At 40.8% G+C, this 18,707-nt stretch overlaps 1 protein-coding gene across 4 annotated transcripts in view; it reads left to right on the plus strand.

The window, feature by feature from the left end:
- Positions 1 to 18,707, plus strand: part of thrap3b (thyroid hormone receptor associated protein 3b) — a 44,361-nt gene that overhangs the window by 9,714 nt on the left and 15,940 nt on the right. Inside the window, exons 1-2 of one of the 4 annotated variants that reach the window (XR_003872065.1) lie at positions 4,514 to 5,136; positions 16,188 to 16,333. Coding sequence is in view for 3 of the 4 variants with exons in the window: in XM_029734968.1 (XP_029590828.1) it covers positions 16,218 to 16,333 (116 nt within the window). In the remaining variant the exon portion in view is untranslated. Of the gene's footprint in view, positions 1 to 4,513; positions 5,137 to 16,187; positions 16,334 to 18,707 lie in introns of those variants that run through there. The other 3 variants (XM_029734965.1, XM_029734966.1, XM_029734968.1) reach the window with 3 other exon arrangements.

Raw genomic sequence — 18,707 nt, forward strand, 5'->3', positions numbered from 1 at the left:
TGATGTAGTTCTGTCCTTGAGCTGCTCTTGTCTATTAATGTTCTGTACTATGTCATGTTGTTTGTGGACCCCAGGAAGAGTGGCTGCTGCTTTTGCAACAGCTAATGGGATCCTAATAAAATACCAAAACTGACCCTGTTTGCAAATAATTAAATCTGAGAAGTCATTAGGAATCTGAGCATGGTACTTTCAAAGTTAGGCCTATCTTTCTACCTCAGACAGAGTAGACCTACCGATGCAAAACAATGTACGTTTTAACTGCTGGCTAGTCTTCTTCCGTGGCTTAAGCCAATGAGTGAAGGTCACAAGTGTTTCCCTACAAGCTGTCGGCGTTTAAACATCTATTGTACAGAAAGTGAATAGCTTAATCAATTGGCAGTGACAGAATTAGGTTACATCCCAAGTAAAGTCCATTTTTTGTCTCCTCGGCTATAGAAGGATGTAGCTCAGCCTCAATGTCAAAGGAACAAAACAATGATATCCCCATATGCATCGGAGTCAGGTCTTTTCCGGGTATTTACAGCTTGTTTCTAGCATAAAGCATCGCGGACCAAAACGCTATTATAGATCACTTTATGGTGTATAATCTGAGCCGTTTAATTTTTTTTCAAAGTCTTAGGCTCTTAAATAAAAAAGGTAGAACTATAGTATACCCTCTCATACCCCCTCAATTTGAGTCTTGGTTTTAACTTAACAGCCCTTCACTGACATGGATGTAAGCCATTTAATGAGTGCATGGTGGGTGGAGGAATTGACCAACAATGTCTGTCAAACAGGTAGGTCTACCTGTTATTTCTTAAATAGGAAGAAACAGGCTCCAACACAGGGTCTCTTGTTAGTAAAGTCTAATTAAAATGAAGAAGGTTGAAATGAATTATGGCTACTCGAATTTGCCAACTTTCAGCAGCATGAGCTGTCTATTTCTGATTGATTGTGCCGAGGGTGCTGCTTCAAGTTTCAGCTCCACAATATAAGTTACTCGAATCTGGCTTTATTGTGAGATCAGTAATTCTGATAAATACATCACGGACAAGAAACTATCAAAGTTGAACTCCAGTCCTCCTTATTTTCACGCTCTCCTCAATCTGAACAGAATTAGGCTATAGGCTAGTCTACACGCAAGATAGTGACTTTTTTGGACTAGGCCTAATAAAAAAATATTTCCGGAAAAAGCCTTTGACTCTTCTCCTGAACTGCCACAGCACAGCCATTGGTTAGGCAGCACACAAAAACAATTTTGATCAGCAAGAACAGAGCAGGCCGTGGCTCAGGGTTGAAACAGTCATTGCAGTGTGTAGTGCAGCCTAGTTTTATTTACACCATCAGAGCAGCTATCTAGAAAAATAACTTTGTTTCTGTTCTCCGACAGTGGAGGCTCCTCAGAGGATAAAGGGGAGGACAATCTTCCTCAGTGAATTTTAGAAAAAAAAAAAAACTTTAAAAGTTTTTAAAACTATACTAAATATCGTGGATCATTTAGCTGTTTGATTTTGAATTTTAGGACTTCTTTAGGTATATAAAACAATTATTGAAAAATGATTTGATAAAATATTGACTTTGGCCTTTACTACTATAGCCAATAGAAACGCATTGAATTACACATTCATAAATGGCAAAAAAAGACGGTCAAAAAAATAAATCATAAGGAGTAAGGTTTTGAAGTGTCTTGTCCTATATCTAGGAGATATAAGAAAGCTCAGGAAATATTTTTGTTGGCAAAAAAACTACCTCCTTTTGTTTGTATGGGTTACCTTCAGACTTGAGAATTGTGGGGGTCGTAAAAGCAAAACACCACTGTGTTCGTGAGAGTCTCCCCTTTCCATAATAGTTTGTAGGCGAAACCGTTCGGACGCTACAGACGTTTTCGTGAGAAGACTGATTGGGATGTCTCATGGTCTGACAAAACCGCTGTAGCTCGGCCACCTTCCACCGCAGATGCAGAAGGCCGACATAGGCAGATGCACTCAGCCCATGCAAAAAAAACAGATGTCTCTAGCTTAAACTGACGGATTTTGATGGGGATTTTTAAAATTATTTTACTTAGATTGACGTACGGGTGCTTCAATAGACTCTTAAAGATTAAAACACACTGTTTTGCAAGGAAGTTCTACAGTAGCCTCAACAGCACTCTGTAGGGTAGCCCCATTGTGTAGCCAGAGGCCATCTTGTTTCCTTCCTCCTCAGGGTACATTGACTTCAAAACAAAACCAAGGAGGCTCATGGTTCTCACCCACTTCCATAGACTTACACATTAATTATGACAACTTCCGGAGGACGTCCTCCAACCTATCAGAGCTCTTGCAGCATGAACTGACATGTTGTACACCCAATCAAAGGAAAAGATAACGAATCTAGTACTGAAAGCATAAGCTACAGCTAGCTAGCATTGCAGTGCATAACCTGTGGTGAGTAGTTGACTCAAAGAGAGAGAAAGACAATAGTTGAACAGTTTTCAACAAATTGATTTCTTAAAAAATGAAGGAGAAGCAAGAGGGAGAGAGAGCTAGCTATATTTTGTTGTATTTTTTTCACTTTCACTTACTTAGCTAGTGAATGCAGCTAGCTAGTTTACCCTGATCAAACACCGGCTCAAACAGAGAGGGATGCTATGTTAGCTAGTTGGCTATCCAACACTGGAACTCTTCCAAGTTAAGTTAAGCTTTTGGTTTTATTCATGTATTGCCACCGGGACCCGCTGTTGTAACTGCTAAACTGCTTGCCGAGTGTACACTGTACTACATGATTGTAGCGGGTTTACTAACGTGTTAGTTCTAGTAGCTATGTTGACTATGACGTTAGCTAATATGCTGACAATGATGTAGGCTGTGGGTAGTGGTTAGCAGTTATGATGTGTAGGTTTGGAAAGGTTTTTTCGCTCGGTCATAGACAGCTGATGTGTTGTGCACTGAAGTCCACAAGCGAAGGGACAAGGTGAGAGGAGGAGAGCACGTAGATGCGAGATGCGAGAAGGAATTATACAACAAGTAGTGATCATGCTGTTTGAATGTGGCTACTATGAAAGTGAACTGTGTTTGCGTGATATCAGGGATGTATTCATTCAGCCGATTCTGTTGAAAAACGTTTGTTAAACTGAAACAAATGGAACGAAGCGGGGTTAAACATACCTCAATTTTTCCAATAGAAACTCTTGTTTGCAACTGTTGAACTAATGATTACACCCAAGATTAAATGTGCCAATGTCTGTCACCTTGGTTACTCAAATTCTCTCGACCTGTGCAGCTATGTTATAAACTTTAATTCATAGGCTAGGTTGTAGCAACCTCATGATGGGTATTGGGAAAATGTTAGTATCAAATAGTATCTTAAACCTATCGATGTTACATTGAGCTGGGTGAATGGAATATGAATGACAGTCATCCAATATGCTGTAATAGAAATAAGGCCATGCTCATTATATATATAAAACATTGTCCTCCCTCATTTTAAAACGGCACCAACCGCCACTGTTCTCCGGGCATGCACTTCTTAGCCTTTAGCCTATGGATCATTTGATTGAGACCACACTAAATAGCCTATAAGCACATTTGATATTGTGCGCACGGCGGAGAATCAGAGATGAGGGGCGGCATCGGGCACACATTGATATATAGCCTAATAAGAAACTAATTTAAAAAACACTGAGAAATATTGACATTTCATCAATTACAAATTACATGACCCTCCCATGGACTAAATGTAAAAAAAAATAATGTAAACCCTCACCCATTTTCCTCCAGGTAACCATTCTTTAAATGTCTATCCATCCCTTAGGAGATAGTTGAGAGCCAATGCTAACTAATGTTAGCACAATGATTGGAAGTATATGGGTATATGTTAGCATGCTATCAGATACCCAAAGACTTCCAGTCATTGCACTAATGCTAGTTAGCAACTTCCTTCAAACTGCACCCAGAGAAAATTGTATCCACAAGTTCATCTCACGCTGGGAAAGTAGATCAAGGGCCTCATTGCCAAAATCCCAAGGTATCCCTTTAAGTAACCTTCTGTCTTATGTAACCATACCAAACAACATATCAATTCGAGTGTCCCAACCCAAATATATGTGTACTATTTTACACCTAGTCTATGAGACCAGGCTGAATGCTCACATCCTTTGCTGCGATGACCCCCTTTGTAGAGCTTGTAATTGGATTGATAGAGTAAATACATTAAGTGATTTGCATGATTAAAACAGTATATACATTGTAATTTTTTATGCTAAGTAAAAAGTATGGTCAATTAAGTCACACTTTCCTTTTCATTAGGGACAGATAGTTTGGACAGGTAGCCAACTGCTTGTAAAATGTATGAAACATTTTAGAGTATGATGAAGCAAAAGGGGGTTGAGCGCATGTTCATTGAGGTCAATACTGGTAGAGGAAACAGTGCATCCTGTAGTCTATTTCGAGCCCAAGAAAATGCGTCTCATCAGGAAAGCACAATACACTGCAGGTTTTCAGGTAATATTTTACAGTAGTAGCCTACAGTAGCTACTGGATGACTGATTGGCAGCATGATTTTAATAATCCAAATAATAATCAAATGAGATGGGGGCAAGCCTTAATTAAAGATTTGACAGGGAAATCTAGGAAGGAAATTTGACCTCAGTCAAAGAGGAAGAGGCATAGCAAGATGTTTCACTCTCGCCAAAATATGTATAAAATAAGCAGAATTTGTTCCTCTGGGCTTATTTTGGACCTAATCACCTGCCTTCGGGACAACGACTCCATTGTTGGGGCGGAGATAAGAGCATCTCGTCATTATATACCGATCTCTGCCTCACTAGCCTACTGCTGCTGCGTACTGTATCTTACGACTCACTGGTGAGGGGACCAAATGGCTCAATACATTTGGTAGCTAGCGTACGGTACTTGTTGATATACATTAGCTACGATATCTCAGAAATATGTATGTATTTAGCAGAAAATTACATTTATGACTTCAGGTAGTTAAGTTAAATACCGACCGTGCAACTGCGTTCTCCTTGTCAGGGGTAACGTTATTCAGTTGCTTTGTCGGAAAGCAGCAGGAGCGTATTGGTCTGGTTTGGCTAGCAACACAATTTAGCTAACTGTTAACATTTTATTTGTATTAACAAACAAGCTAGCTAACTTACCCGTGTGAAACCAGTCTGAGGTAAGTGAAAGGGCATGTTTTATAAACCAGTTATTTTACCTGTTGACGTCTGCCAGTGAAGCTAGTTAGCTAGCTAACGTTAGCTACCCACCCCCTAGCCGATTAGCCGACTAAACTGGAGTTGAGTTTACCCACCCTCTGCTCTCCAGCCAGGTAACTAGTCACTTGAATACTAAAATAGTGTAGTTAGCTAGTTAACCAACTAAAGTGTAACCCAGTTTACTGTAAAAATTGACTAGCTAGGTAGTTAAACGCAATTCTAGCTAGCTACCTGATTTGATATAGTTAATCTTGTACATTAATACATTTTACATTTACGTAATTTAGCAGACGCTCTTATCCAGAGCGACTTACAAATTGGTGCATTCACCTTATGTTATTAGCCTTGACTTTAGCTAACTAACTAGCCACAATGTATGTGTACACTGACTGTTATGTCCATTACTCCACTACTAGCTAGAGCAGCTGTTTGCCTCTAAACATAGTTATGTTTGCCAAGCACATTAGGATAAACAGCTAAATGAGTGCAAAAACGGATCTATTCACCAACTGTTAATGACCTAACTAACGTCGGGCATCAAACAGTTGCTGTCATCTGTTTTTTGGGGTTGTATAATGTAGCCTCATGTGAAATCAACAATAGCCTACAGTATTGTAGCCAGAATTTTAAATTATACTCCACCAGCATTAATCATGTGAGTAGCAATACATCCTTGAAATATAAGTTTGTGCGTCTTCTTGATTGACCAAAAGCAGACCGATCACATGTCAATCTGGCAACATTTCAGGGACTAGAATGCTCCCATCAATGTCAATATTTAAATGAGATTGCTCTAGATCAGACGACTCCGCGGTTGTCACTAGCCAGTGAAAATTGCTATCACAAAAATGTATGAAAACAAATTTGCTTTAAGGGATAATTCATCCCAAAACACAAATTCATGAGTGGTAAATAACACTAATGTAAAAAATAATTTGAACAAATGTTTCATTTTGTCGTTAAATCCCTTAAGGAAATCTGTTGCAGCTCAAATCTACTACAAAACCCACAATGCAATTCTCTCTCGCTGGACTAGGTAGCTCGAAAACATAGCTACACACAATAGTAGCAGAGTCAATATAAGCATGTGAAGTAACAAGCTAGCTGTAAAATCGCCTAAACAAACAGCACTATCAATTTAGAAGTCTTACTCACCGAGTTCAACTTCCAGTTCGTTTCTGCCACTGAGCTATAAACGGCGTCTCTACCCAGTGCGAGAGCAGAGTAACGTTGCTTTCTCACAGAGATACTTTTGAGGAGATGGGGCACTCAATTAGAATCGTATTAACGCCCATTGTGAACATTGCCCATAAGTCGTCCATGGGCCACGCGTGCATTCTGTGACAATGAGAGCTCTCCTTCAAGGAGGGAATGGGAGTCAATTGAGCCCTAGCTCAAAAACCAAACATTGGCATGAATTTCGAGAAACAAGAAGTACAACGTTGCAAACCATTTCCAAGGTGTGAGATAATTAACTTGTTCGCTGTAATATCATATAGCTTTGGAATCATGCCATTACGTACTTTTGAGGAAAATAGGCAACTTTTTCGACTTACTCTAAATTTGAGAAGGGATTGCGTGACGATTAGTTTAGCAACCGCGTGATTTAGCATGACGATGTGATGGGTCGACAGTCAGGACGTTTCTCCATTCATTGATTGTTTCCTTTATCTCCTTTATTTAATATCTCTGTTTCACAGACACGGGGCGCATTGCGACAGGGTACTTGAAGGAGAAACAGAGTTGAATAATTTTGGACACTGTTTAGATAAAGCACATCGAAGGGAAATCTTTTATTTTTCATGACGATATAAGCGGATGGATGTGTTCTAGACAATTATGCCCATACCATCTATTGGCTGCTTTGGCGATCTGGAGTGCATTTCATTGTTTTGAAAGCGTTATGAAATATGATAGTGTTATTTTCAGTGACTAGTTAGGTTGGGATTAGTCATAATTATAACTTTGTGGTAACTAGTGAGGACCCGACTCGGGATTCAATACTCAGTAACAAGAAACCGAGGTTTACAACTCTTAATATCATTATTTACCGAATATGTTCAACCATAGGGCTTAGGCTGTATAGGCTATGTCATAATTTAAAGCTTCAATATGTAACTTTTTTTGGTGAGCTGACCAAATTCACATAGAAATGGGATTATAGATATGTAATTCTCATTGAAAGCAAGTCTAAGAAGGGGTAGATCTGTTCTGTGCTCCATTTCAATGCTTCCAGTTAAGTTTCGTTTTTACTTTCGGTTTTGTACACCAGCTTCAAACAGCTGAAAAATACAATATGTGGTTATTGAAAATCTATTTCACAGCTGTTTAGATGGTACGGTGATTCTCTACAGTATACTTGCTTGTTTTGTCACATACACTGAAATTAGTTGAACTATTAGAATTTTAGCAACCAGGAAATGTCAGTGATTTATGCATATTGCACCTTTTTAAGATATGGGCTTTGTATGCCCTATCTGTGTATATACACTATTGTTCAAAAGTTTGGGTCACAGAAATGTAAAATACATTAAATGAATAGGAAATATAGTCAAGATGTTGACAAGGTTATAAATAATGATTTTTAATTTAAATAAGAATTGTCCTTCAAACTTTGCTTTTGTCAAAGAATCCTCCATTTGCAGCAATTACAGCCTTGCAGACCTTTGGCATTCTAGTTGTCAATTTGTTGAGGTAATCTGAAGAGATTTCACCCCATGCTTCCTGAAGCACCTCCCACAAGTTGGTTTGGCTTGATGGGCACTTCTTGCGTACCATACGGTCAAGCTGCTCCCACAACAGCTCAATAGGGTTGAGATCCGAAGACTGTGCTGGCCACTCCATTATAGACAGAATACCAGCTGACTGCTTCTTCCCTAAATAGTTATTGTATAGTTTGGAGCTGTGCTTTGGGTCATTGTCCTGTTGTAGGAGGAAATTGGCTCCAATTAAGCGACGTCCACAGGGTATGGTATGGCGTTTCAAAGTGGAGTGATAGCCTTCCTTCTTCAAGATCCCTTTTACCCTGTACAAATCTCCCACTTTACCACCACCATAGCAGCCCCAGACGATCCCATTGCCTCCACCATGCTTAACAGATGCCATCAAGCCATTTTATAAATTATGGTGCATTACCTCCACTGACCTCGTTTGTCTTTCAGTCACCCACGTGGGTATAACCAATGAGGAGATGGCACGTGGGTACCTGCTAGAGGTCGACCGATTAATCGGAATGGACGATTTCACGTTTTCATAACAATCGGTAATCGCCATTTTTGGACACCGATTGTGGCCGATTTAAATTTTTATATATGTATATACTGCTCAAAAAAATAAAGGGAACACTTAAACAACACAATGTAACTCCAAGTCAATCACACTTCTGTGAAATCAAACTGTCCACTTAGGAAGCAACACTGATTGACAATAAATTTCCCATGCTGTTGTGCAAATGGAATAGACAACAGGTGGAAATTGTAGGCAATTAGCAAGACACCCCCAATAAAGGAGTGGTTCTGCAGGTGGGGACCACAGACCACTTCTCAGTTCCTATGCTTCCTGGCTGATGTTTTGGTCACTTTTGAATGCTGGCGGTGCTTTCACTCTAGTGGTAGCATGAGACGGAGTCTACAACCCACACAAGTGGCTCAGGTAGTGCAGCTCATCCAGGATGGCACATCAATGCGAGCTGTTGCAAGAAGGTTTGCTGTGTCTGTCAGCGTAGTGTCCAGAGCATGGAGGCGCTACCAGGAGACAGGCCAGTACATCAGGAGACGGGGAGGAGGCCGTAGGAGGGCAACAACCCAGCAGCAGGACCGCTACCTCCGCCTTTGTGCAAGGAGGAGAAGCACTGCCAGAGCCCTGCAAAATGACCTCCAGCAGGCCACAAATGTGCTTGTGTCTGCTCAAACGGTCAGAAACAGACTCCATGAGGGTGGGGGCCCGACGTCCACAGGTGGGGGTTGTGCTTACAGCCCAACACCGTGCAGGACGTTTGGCATTTGCCAGAGAACACCAAGATTGGCAAATTCGCCACTGGCGCCCTGTGCTCTTCACAGATGAAAGCAGGTTCACACTGAGCACGTGACAGAGTCTGGAGACGCCGTGGAGAATGTTCTGCTGCCTGCAACATCCTCCAGCATGACCGGTTTGGCGGTGGGTCAGACATGGTGTGGGGTGGCATTTCTTTGGGGGGCCGCACAGCCCTCCATGTGCTCGCCAGAGGTAGCCTGACTGCCATTAGGTACCGAGATGAGATCCTCAGACCCCTTGTGAGACCATATGCTGGTGCGGTTGGCCCTGGGTTCCTCCTAATGCAAGACAATGCTAGACCTCATGTGGCTGGAGTGTGTCAGCAGTTCCTGCAAGAGGAAGGCATTGATGCTATGGACTGGCCCGCCTGTTCCCCAGACCTGAATCCAATTGAGCACATCTGGGACATCATGTCTCGCTCCGTCCACCAACGCCACGCTGCACCACAGACTGTCCAGGAGTTGGCGGATGCTTTTGTCCAGGTCTGGGAGGAGATCCCTCAGGAGACCATCCGCCACCTCATCAGGAGCATGCCCAGGCGTTGTAGGGCGGTCATACAGGCACGTGGAGGCCACACACACTACACACAGCTTAATTTTGACTTGTTTAAAGGACATTACATCAAAGTTGGATCAGCCTGTAGTGTGGTTTTCCACTTTCATTTTGAGTGTGACTCCAAATCCAGACCTCCATGGGTTGATAAATTGGATTTCCATTGATTATTTTTGTGATTTTTGTTGTCAGCACATTGAACTATGTAAAGAAAAAAGTATTTAATAAGATTATTTCTTTCATTCAGATCTAGGATGTGTTGTTTAAGTGTTCCCTTTTATTTTTTTGAGCTATATATTTATTTATTTATTTTATTTAACTAGGCAAGTCAGTTAAGAACGCGTTCTTATTTTCAATGACGGCTTAGGAACGGTGGGTTAACTGCCTTGTTCAGGGGCAGAACGACAGATTTTTAACTTGTCAGCTCGGGGATTCGATCTTGCAACCTTCCGGTTGCTAGTCCAACGCTCTAACCATACGCGAGTGCAGCAAGAAGCCAAGGTAAGTTGCTAGCTAGCATGAAACTTATCTTATAAAAAAACAATCTACCTTAACATAATCACTAGTTAACTACACATGGTTGATGATATTAATAGTTTATCTAGCGTGTCCTGCGTTGCATATAATCGATGCGGTGCCTGTTAATTTCTCATCAAATCACAGCCTACTTCTCTAAACGGGTGATGATTTAACAAGCGCATTCGGGAAAAAAGCACTGTCGTTGCACAAATGTGTACCTAACCATAAACATCAATGCCTTTCTTTAAAATCAATACACAAGTATATATTTTTAACTTGCATATTTAGTTAATATTGCCTGCTAACATGGCTTTCTTTTAACTAGGGAAATTGTGTCACTTCTCTTGCGTTCCGTGCAAGCAGTCGGGGTATATGCAGCAGATTGGGCCGCCTGGCTCGTTGTGAAATGTGTGAAGACAATTTATTCCTAACAAAGATCGTAATTAATTTGCCAGAATTGTACATAATTATGACATAACATTGAAGGTTGTACAATGTAACAGCAATATTTAGACTTGGGGATGCCACCCGTTAGATCAAATACGGAACGGTTCTGTACTTCACTGAAAGAATAAACGTTTTGTTTTCGAAATGATAGTTTCCAGATTTGACCATATTAATGACCTAAGGCTTGTATTTCTGTGTGTTATAATTAAGTCTATGATTTGATAGAGCAGTCTGACTGAGGGGTGGTAGGCAGCAGCAGGCTCGTAAGAATTCATTCAAACAGCACTTTCGTGCGTTTGCCAGCAGCTCTTCGTTTGTGCTTCAAGCATTGAGCTGTTTATGACTTCAAGCCTATCAACTCCCGAGATTAGGCTGGTGTAACCGATGTGAAATGGCTAGCTAGTTAGCGGGGTGCACGCTAATAGCGTTTCAATCGGTGACGACACTCGCTCTGAGACCTTAAAGTAGTTGTTCCCCTTGCCCTGCAAGGGCCGCGGCGTTTGTGGAGCAATGGATAACGATGCTTCGAGGGTGGCTGTTTTCGATGTGTTCCTGGTTCGAGCCCAGGTAGGGGCGAGGAGAGGGACGGAAGCTATACTGTTGCACTGGCAATACTAAAATGCCTATAAGAACATTCAAAAGTATATGAAATACAAATGGTATAGAAATGAATAGTCCTATAATTCCTATAATAACTACAACCTAAAACTTCTTACCTGGGAATATTGAAGACTCATGTTAAAAGGAACCACCATGTTCTCATGTTCTGAGCAAAGAACTTAAACGTTAGCTTTTTTACATGGCACATATTGCACTTTTACTGTCTTCTCCAACACTTTGTTTTTGCATTATTTAAACCAAATTGAACATGTTTCATTATTTATTTGAGGCTAAATTGATTTTATTGATGTATTATATTCAGTATTGTTGTAATTGTCATTATTACAAATAAATAAATAAAACCGGAGATGGGAGAGGTGGACTTGCAGCGCGATCTGCGTCACAAATAGAACTGACTTCTATTTTAGCCCTTGGCAACGCAGACGCTCGTTTGTATTTTGCAACGCTCGCGCACGCAATGTAGTCAGGGTATTAGTGACCCCAAACTTTTGAACAGTAGTGCATATGCTAGGCCTGCGTGTGCACTAGGATAGGTCCCACATTTTAGTAACCTCAGGCTCTTTTTGTCTGCCTGTATGTTGACCAGAATTAGAAGCCTCTTACTGTGAAATACCCTGAACTTTAGCTGGGTATGTGACTTGCACTTCTCTCTGTGAGAGACTACTGCTTAGTTGAAGTGTAAACTTTTATGTCTGAATGAGTAACATAGCAAAGTCACAAAGCCATGTTCTTCAGAATCTGTGAAAGCTGAGGATCTAGCGACCTAGGTTGCAAAGGAACATTCTGTCAGATTTCCTGTGTTGTACATGATGTGTCAACACTTCCCGTGACCCCACCGCCCTTGTCTCATTTGCACACTACAACCCCTTACCAGCATACTGTTCAAGAAGTGGAAGAACAACACATTGTGAAATATTTATTCTCTGTTCTGATTGCTTGACTTAAGTTCGAGAGGAGGTAAGGGTATTTCCCAAATGGCACCTTATTCGCTACATGGTGCACTACTTTTAGGGATCTGGTCAAAAGTAATGCACTATGTAGGGAATAGGGTGCTATTTGGGATGTAGACAGAGGAAGCCTGTTTTGATGAATAAGGTTGATAATGCGGGCCAGGGAAAGTGAAGGAAGGCACTGAGGCATTGCGGAGTAAATACAATACAGTGCTTGTAACATGCACTCTGCAGGATGCACTGCACAGCCATGGGAATGAGGAAATGAGCATCAGACAGTGACGATTCGCATACAAACCTTCCATTGCTAATTATTAACCAGTAGACAGCCTTGTTTATCATAGGTCTACCTCTGTCTTTTCTGTATTAGGTTACTCATTATAGCCTGTGTCCCAACATTAGGCTCTAACTGGTTTGGTGAGAACAATAGGCAAGAAATAGGCCTACAAGTGCAAAATTGCAAATGCTCATCATTGCGTTGATTGCAATGTATAGATACAACCTGTGAGAACAAGTTAATCATATTTAGGCAGTTCATTGAAGAAGAACATTTGTTTGTGGTTGAAATACTGCTTGGACAAGAAATCAAAATCTAAGTTAATTAGTCGCATACACAGATTTGCAGATGTTATTGCAGGTGCCGTGAAATGCTTGTAATCGATTTTAATTGATAAATGATTTACGCCTACCTTTTGATGGTGTGTGCAGTGCATCCTCATTCGCTATGAGCAAATACAAAGGTTAGGCCTAATTGTTTAACAGCGTCTTTATGCATTGCTAGTTAGTGTTATGTATGTGGACTACCTTAAAGTTAACTCCTCTAAATATTTGAAATAATGTTTTGTTAGCAATGAAATAGAAAAATGCAGAGCACTTGACCCCTGACTTCTGCCACTCTCTTGGCCCATTTGGGCCATAGTGTCCTCTCTACTGTCAATTTTTTGTCAACAGGAGAATAAAAAATAATTGTTTCCAAAATACATTAGAATACCAGATTTGACGTCCAAACCCTACAATAAGTACCCAGTTGCATCATTTTGTTTACTTGTCTTCCTCCTCTGCTATTCCAGAGAAGACTGCACTGTTAAATGATGGTACATTGTGTCCAATTATATTGATGCACGTATGAGGAGGCCAGTTGCCTTTGACTTGTCCTAGATCACATGTCAAACTCATTCCAGAGGGCCGAGTGTCTGGCTTTTCACTCTTCCCTTGTACTTGTTTGATGAATTAAGGTAGCTGATTAGTAAGCAATTCCCCTCACCTGGTTTTGTAGGTCTTATTTGAAAGAGAAACAAAAACCAGCAGACATTATGCCCTCCATGGAATGAGTTTGACACCCCTGAGGTGATTGTGTGGCTGGAAGGTAGACGTGAAGTTACGAGAAAAGATAACAAGGAAAACAAAATGAAACACGTTTGTGCTGCCTGATATTCAGAAGGATATTGTTCGGGCCGGAGCACTAGATTTCTGTCAGGCTTTTTAAAAGCTATGTTCAAATCCTTCATGTTATGTCTGATCTTGGACTACGTCCCCATCCCTCCTTTCTGTTTTGATGGAGGCACCTGTCCTTTGGGCTGAATATTAAGATTGTGTGTATCTGAAGCAGAGCCAGCCATTACCCCCATGGAGTTGCCAGAGGCTGTGTATCTTGTGTCCGAAATAGTGCTGCTCTATTCCCAGCTCCCACCTGCACTATTATGCACTATGGATATGGCTGCAGGATAAAGCCGGCGCTAAAAGCATTCCTCGCCATTCTCTCCACCGTGTTGTTATATATTCGGACAGTGTAGTTTCTATTTTTAGCCAGTGCCAGGTTTAGCCTTTTTCCACACTCGCCGTGAAGGTCATGGGGGGCTTTTGGCGGTACTGCCGGTGACAGGCAGGGGTTAAGCAGGTGAGGGTCGCTAGGCTGTGGGTCTTGTAGACGGGGGGACAAGGTGTCAAGTCATTGTTCCAGACCTGAGGTCACAACAGCTCTAGAAATAGGCTGTCTCAAATGGCACCTATTCCCTAAATCAACTATATTCGTCTGTTGACAACCCCTGCCTTACATAGTGCACTACTTTTGACCAGGGTCTGTAGGTATAGGGTGGCATTTGGGACATAGTCAGATTTTGAATTTGTAGAGGCGATTTTCTTGGACATTGTGTTTAAGTTGTGTAGTGATGTGATTTATATACAGTATTTGTCAACATTTTGGACACCTACTCATTCAATTTTTTTAAATTTTCTACATTGTAGAATAATAGTGAAGACAAAACTATGAAACAACACATTGAACCAAAAAAGTGTTTTATATTTGAGATTCTGAAGGAAGCCACCCTTTACCTTGATGACAGCTTTGCACACTCTTGGCATTCTCTCAGCCCGCTTCATGAGGAATGCTTTTCCAACAGTCTTGAAGGCATTCCCACATATGCTGAGTACTTGTTGGCTGCTTTTCCTTCACTCTGCAGTCCAACTCATCCCGAACCATCTCAATTGGGTTGAGGTCGGGTAATTGTGGAGGCCAGGTAGTCTGATGCAGCACTTGAATCACTCTCCTTCTTGGTCAAATAGCCCTTACATAGCCTGGAGGTGTGTTTCAGGTCATTGTCCTGTTAAAAAACAAAGGATTGTCCCACTAAGCGCAAACCAGATGGGATGGCGTATCACTGCAGAATACTGTGGTAGCCATGCTGGTTAAGTGTGCCTTGAATTCTAAATAAATCACTGACAGTGTCACCAGCAAAGCACCATCACACCACCTCCTCCATGCTTCACGGTGGGAACCACACATGCAGAGAGCATCTGTTCACATGCTCTGCGTCTCAAAAAGACACAGCGGTTGGAGCCAAAAATCTCAAATTTGGACTCATCAGACCAAAGGACAGATTTCCACCGGTCTAATGTCCATTAATCGTGTTTCTTGGCCCAAGCAAGTCTCTTCTTCTTTACTGGTGTCCTTTTAGTAGTGGTTTCTTTGCAGCAATTTGACCATGAAGGCCTGATTCAGTCTCCTCTGAACAGTGGATGTTGAGATGTCTGTTACTTTAACTCAGTGCCGCATTTATTTGGGCTGCTTTTTCTCAAGCTGGTAACTCTAATGAACTTATCCTCTGTAGCAGAGGTAACTCTGGGTCTTCCTTTCCTGTGGCGGTGCTCATGAGAGCCAGTTTCATCATAGCGCTGGATGGTTTTTGCGACTGCACTTGAAGAAAAGTTCAAAGTTCTTGAAATTTTCCGCATTGACTGACCTTCATGTCTTAAAGTAATGATGGACTGTCGTTTCACTTTGCTTATTTGAGCTGTTCTTGCCATAATATGTACTTGGTCTTTTACCAAATAGGGCTATTTTCTGTATACCACCCCTACCTTGTCATAACACAACTGATTGGCTCAAATGCATTAATTAAGAAGGAAAGAAATTCCAAATGTACTTTTAACAAGACACACCTGTTAATTGAAATGCATTCCAGGTGACATGAAGCTGGTTGAGAGAATGCCAAGAGTGTGCAAAGCTGTCATCAAGGCGAAGGGTAGCTACTTTGAAGAATCTCAAATAGAAAATTGAATTTGATTTGTTTAACACTTTTTTTGGTTACTACATGATGCTGTATGTGTTGTATGTGTTATCTCATAGATTTGATGTCTTCACTATTATTCTACAATGTAGAAAATTGTAAAAATTTAGAAAAACACTTGAATGAGTAGGTGTCTACACATTGACTGGTACTGTATATTTTTGCAAATAAACTAGTTTCATTGTAGATCTGTGCTTATTTCAAGGATGGCAACTTCCTGGTTTTAGGCGTATCAATTTTGTTCAACAGGCATGAAAGTTGAGAACTGTCTAAAGCACAAGTGTATTACCCAGCGCATACTAACATCACCCTGTTGTTGGACAGGTAAACCTCTAGACAGTTGTGACTGCGGAGATGTCCAAGGCTCCAGATTCCCCTGCACGGTCCCGCTCCAGATCAAAGTCCAGATCCAGGTCTTACACACGGTCTCGCTCGAGAAGCCGCTCCAGATCCAGGAAGCACCGCTACAGGTGAGGTTTATTTGAACTTCCTTCCCCTACTTGGTGGTCAATTGTGAAACATTTCTGTAAAAAAATACAATGATAAAGCCTTGCATTACTGTTGGACGATTTTACGATTGCATCTTCTATCAACAATGTTTTTCAGCCATCGTCGATGAGGATGACATTGATGTCACAAACTATGTTTTAGCATATTTGAGTCTGGCAGGGCAGCAAGCACACAGCAGGGCAACATGCCAAATGGCCTATTCCCTATTTGCCATAACCTAAAATGTTCAATACATGTGTGGTAGTTGCTAATGCAAGAGAGCAATGTAGAAAGAATGGAGGGCACCAAAGCAGCGCAAAATGTCAGATGGGGCCTAATGTGTTGTTTTTCCCTCCCCTTTCCTCTCCAATGTTGAATGATGATCATGGGCCTTTTACAGCAGACACTGTCTGGCTTATTGTTTTAAAATCTTAATTTCCCCTTTTTCTCCCCATTTCATTTGAATGTGACTTGTTGGCTTAGCCTACTCAGAGAGAGACTCTCTCCTTGCAAACCAAACCAACAATAGGCTATAGACCTACACATAGGCTACTATCAATAAAAGTTAAACTAATATTTACGAAGTGTTTATTAATGTCCGTAAACTGGGCAAAAAGCTCATGTAGCAGAACTTTCAATAAGCGGGAACAAAAGATTAATCCATGATGAGTTGGTGTCATAGTTGTCTGAAAAACAACTTTAGATTTCGAATAACTTACAAATTGTGCATTTATATGAAAGTTGACCACAGTCAGAAAACTATTAACACTTGCATGAACATTGGTTTAGGCTTAAAACGAATAGGCCTATTATCCAGGCTATGCCTTTTGCATAAACTGTACAAATCCTAAATATAGGCATATAAAATAGTAAAAAAAAAAACATGTTGCAAATAAGTCTTTCAAGATTTGACAGAGTATTTTTGCCTATAAGATATGTATTTTGAATATAGGCTCCATTTTAAAATGAAAGTGCAATGAGGAACCATTAGGTCATGTTTTTGTTGCCAAGTCTTAGGTAGGCCTAATGGTTTCTGGCAAGTAACACAAGCATGTTCACCTTTTCTGCCCCAGAGTAGCGCACTCAGCAGGATGATTCACTTGTTAATGTTGAGGGAGGTCCTTTGACCTGATCAATTTTTTTGGCAAGTGACTTCGGTCAGGTCTGCTGCTGATCCCTCACCTTTATCATTCGGCCCGAAAGCGAAGACCTGCTTTCTTTTCCACCAAGTCAGCCATCATTTTTTCCCCTTTTGATTCAGCATAAGGCAGGCTATACTATAAGTGAAATCCCATCACTTCCTTTTTATGTCGGAAAGTAGCGTTCGTCACTAGTTACTACAGCCACAAAGTCATAAAGCCAGCTTATTTCTGAATTTCTCTTCTTAAAATGTGATTTTAACCTTAACCACACTACTAACCTTATTCCTAACCTTAAATTGCGACCAAAAAGCAAATGTAGCCTAATGCCCGATGTCCACCAGATGCATTTTCTTTCTGGATGTCTAGCCAGCATTTTCCGTACTTGATGTCCAAGTGCTTCATTTTTCAACTAGCTAAAAGCTAGCTAGTTGAAGTCTGTGTACTAACGTTTGTACCACCGCACGATAAAGCAACGCAGGAGTTGAAAATTTTGAACGAATGTGGTACACCGAACACACCGTAGCCTAGTACGGCACCCCCAACGTAGCGTTACGGACTGCTCCATTGACAATGAATGACTTCCGCTGGAACACAGTTTGCATCTGGTGGACATAAGGCGTAATGGAAGAATGCCGCAAATGCGCATACCTAGATGATCAAGATGAAATAACAATGGCCTACACTTGATATGGCTATAATATTTGTTTTTAAAAGGTAGGCTAATAACTGATATCTGAGTATTTTTATGGATAAGAGAAACATGGCCCTACCAATTTGAAAATCATTCTATAGACTAGATTTTTTTTTTAAATAACTAGGCCTAATACATTTTTTTTTTTTTTTTTTTTTAACAATGATTTAATGACATTGTTTGTGGCTTAGTAACAATTTAAATAAGAAAAATGACATGCACCTAATCACAGTTCTGGTATAACCAATGTGAACTTGTTTTTCCCACCAATTGACCCCTCTGTGTCTGTCTGCAGCTTCCTCAAACGCACAGAAAAGTAAGTTGATACTGTGATTTCAAAATGTCTAAAACCATGACTAAAGAGAGACTATCAACAAATACAACAGAGCTCCTGTTTTTGAGTGAGTTCATGTTTACGTTTTTATTCAACACGTTTATAAGCCATGAAATGTGTGTTTTTTAGATGTGTTTTTTTTAATATAGAGGAATATCACTTTCTCTGGTCATAGGAGTAACAACATG

The sequence above is a fragment of the Salmo trutta genome, chromosome 36, assembly GCF_901001165.1.
Source record: "Salmo trutta chromosome 36, fSalTru1.1, whole genome shotgun sequence".
Taxonomy (NCBI): Eukaryota; Metazoa; Chordata; class Actinopteri; order Salmoniformes; family Salmonidae; genus Salmo; species Salmo trutta.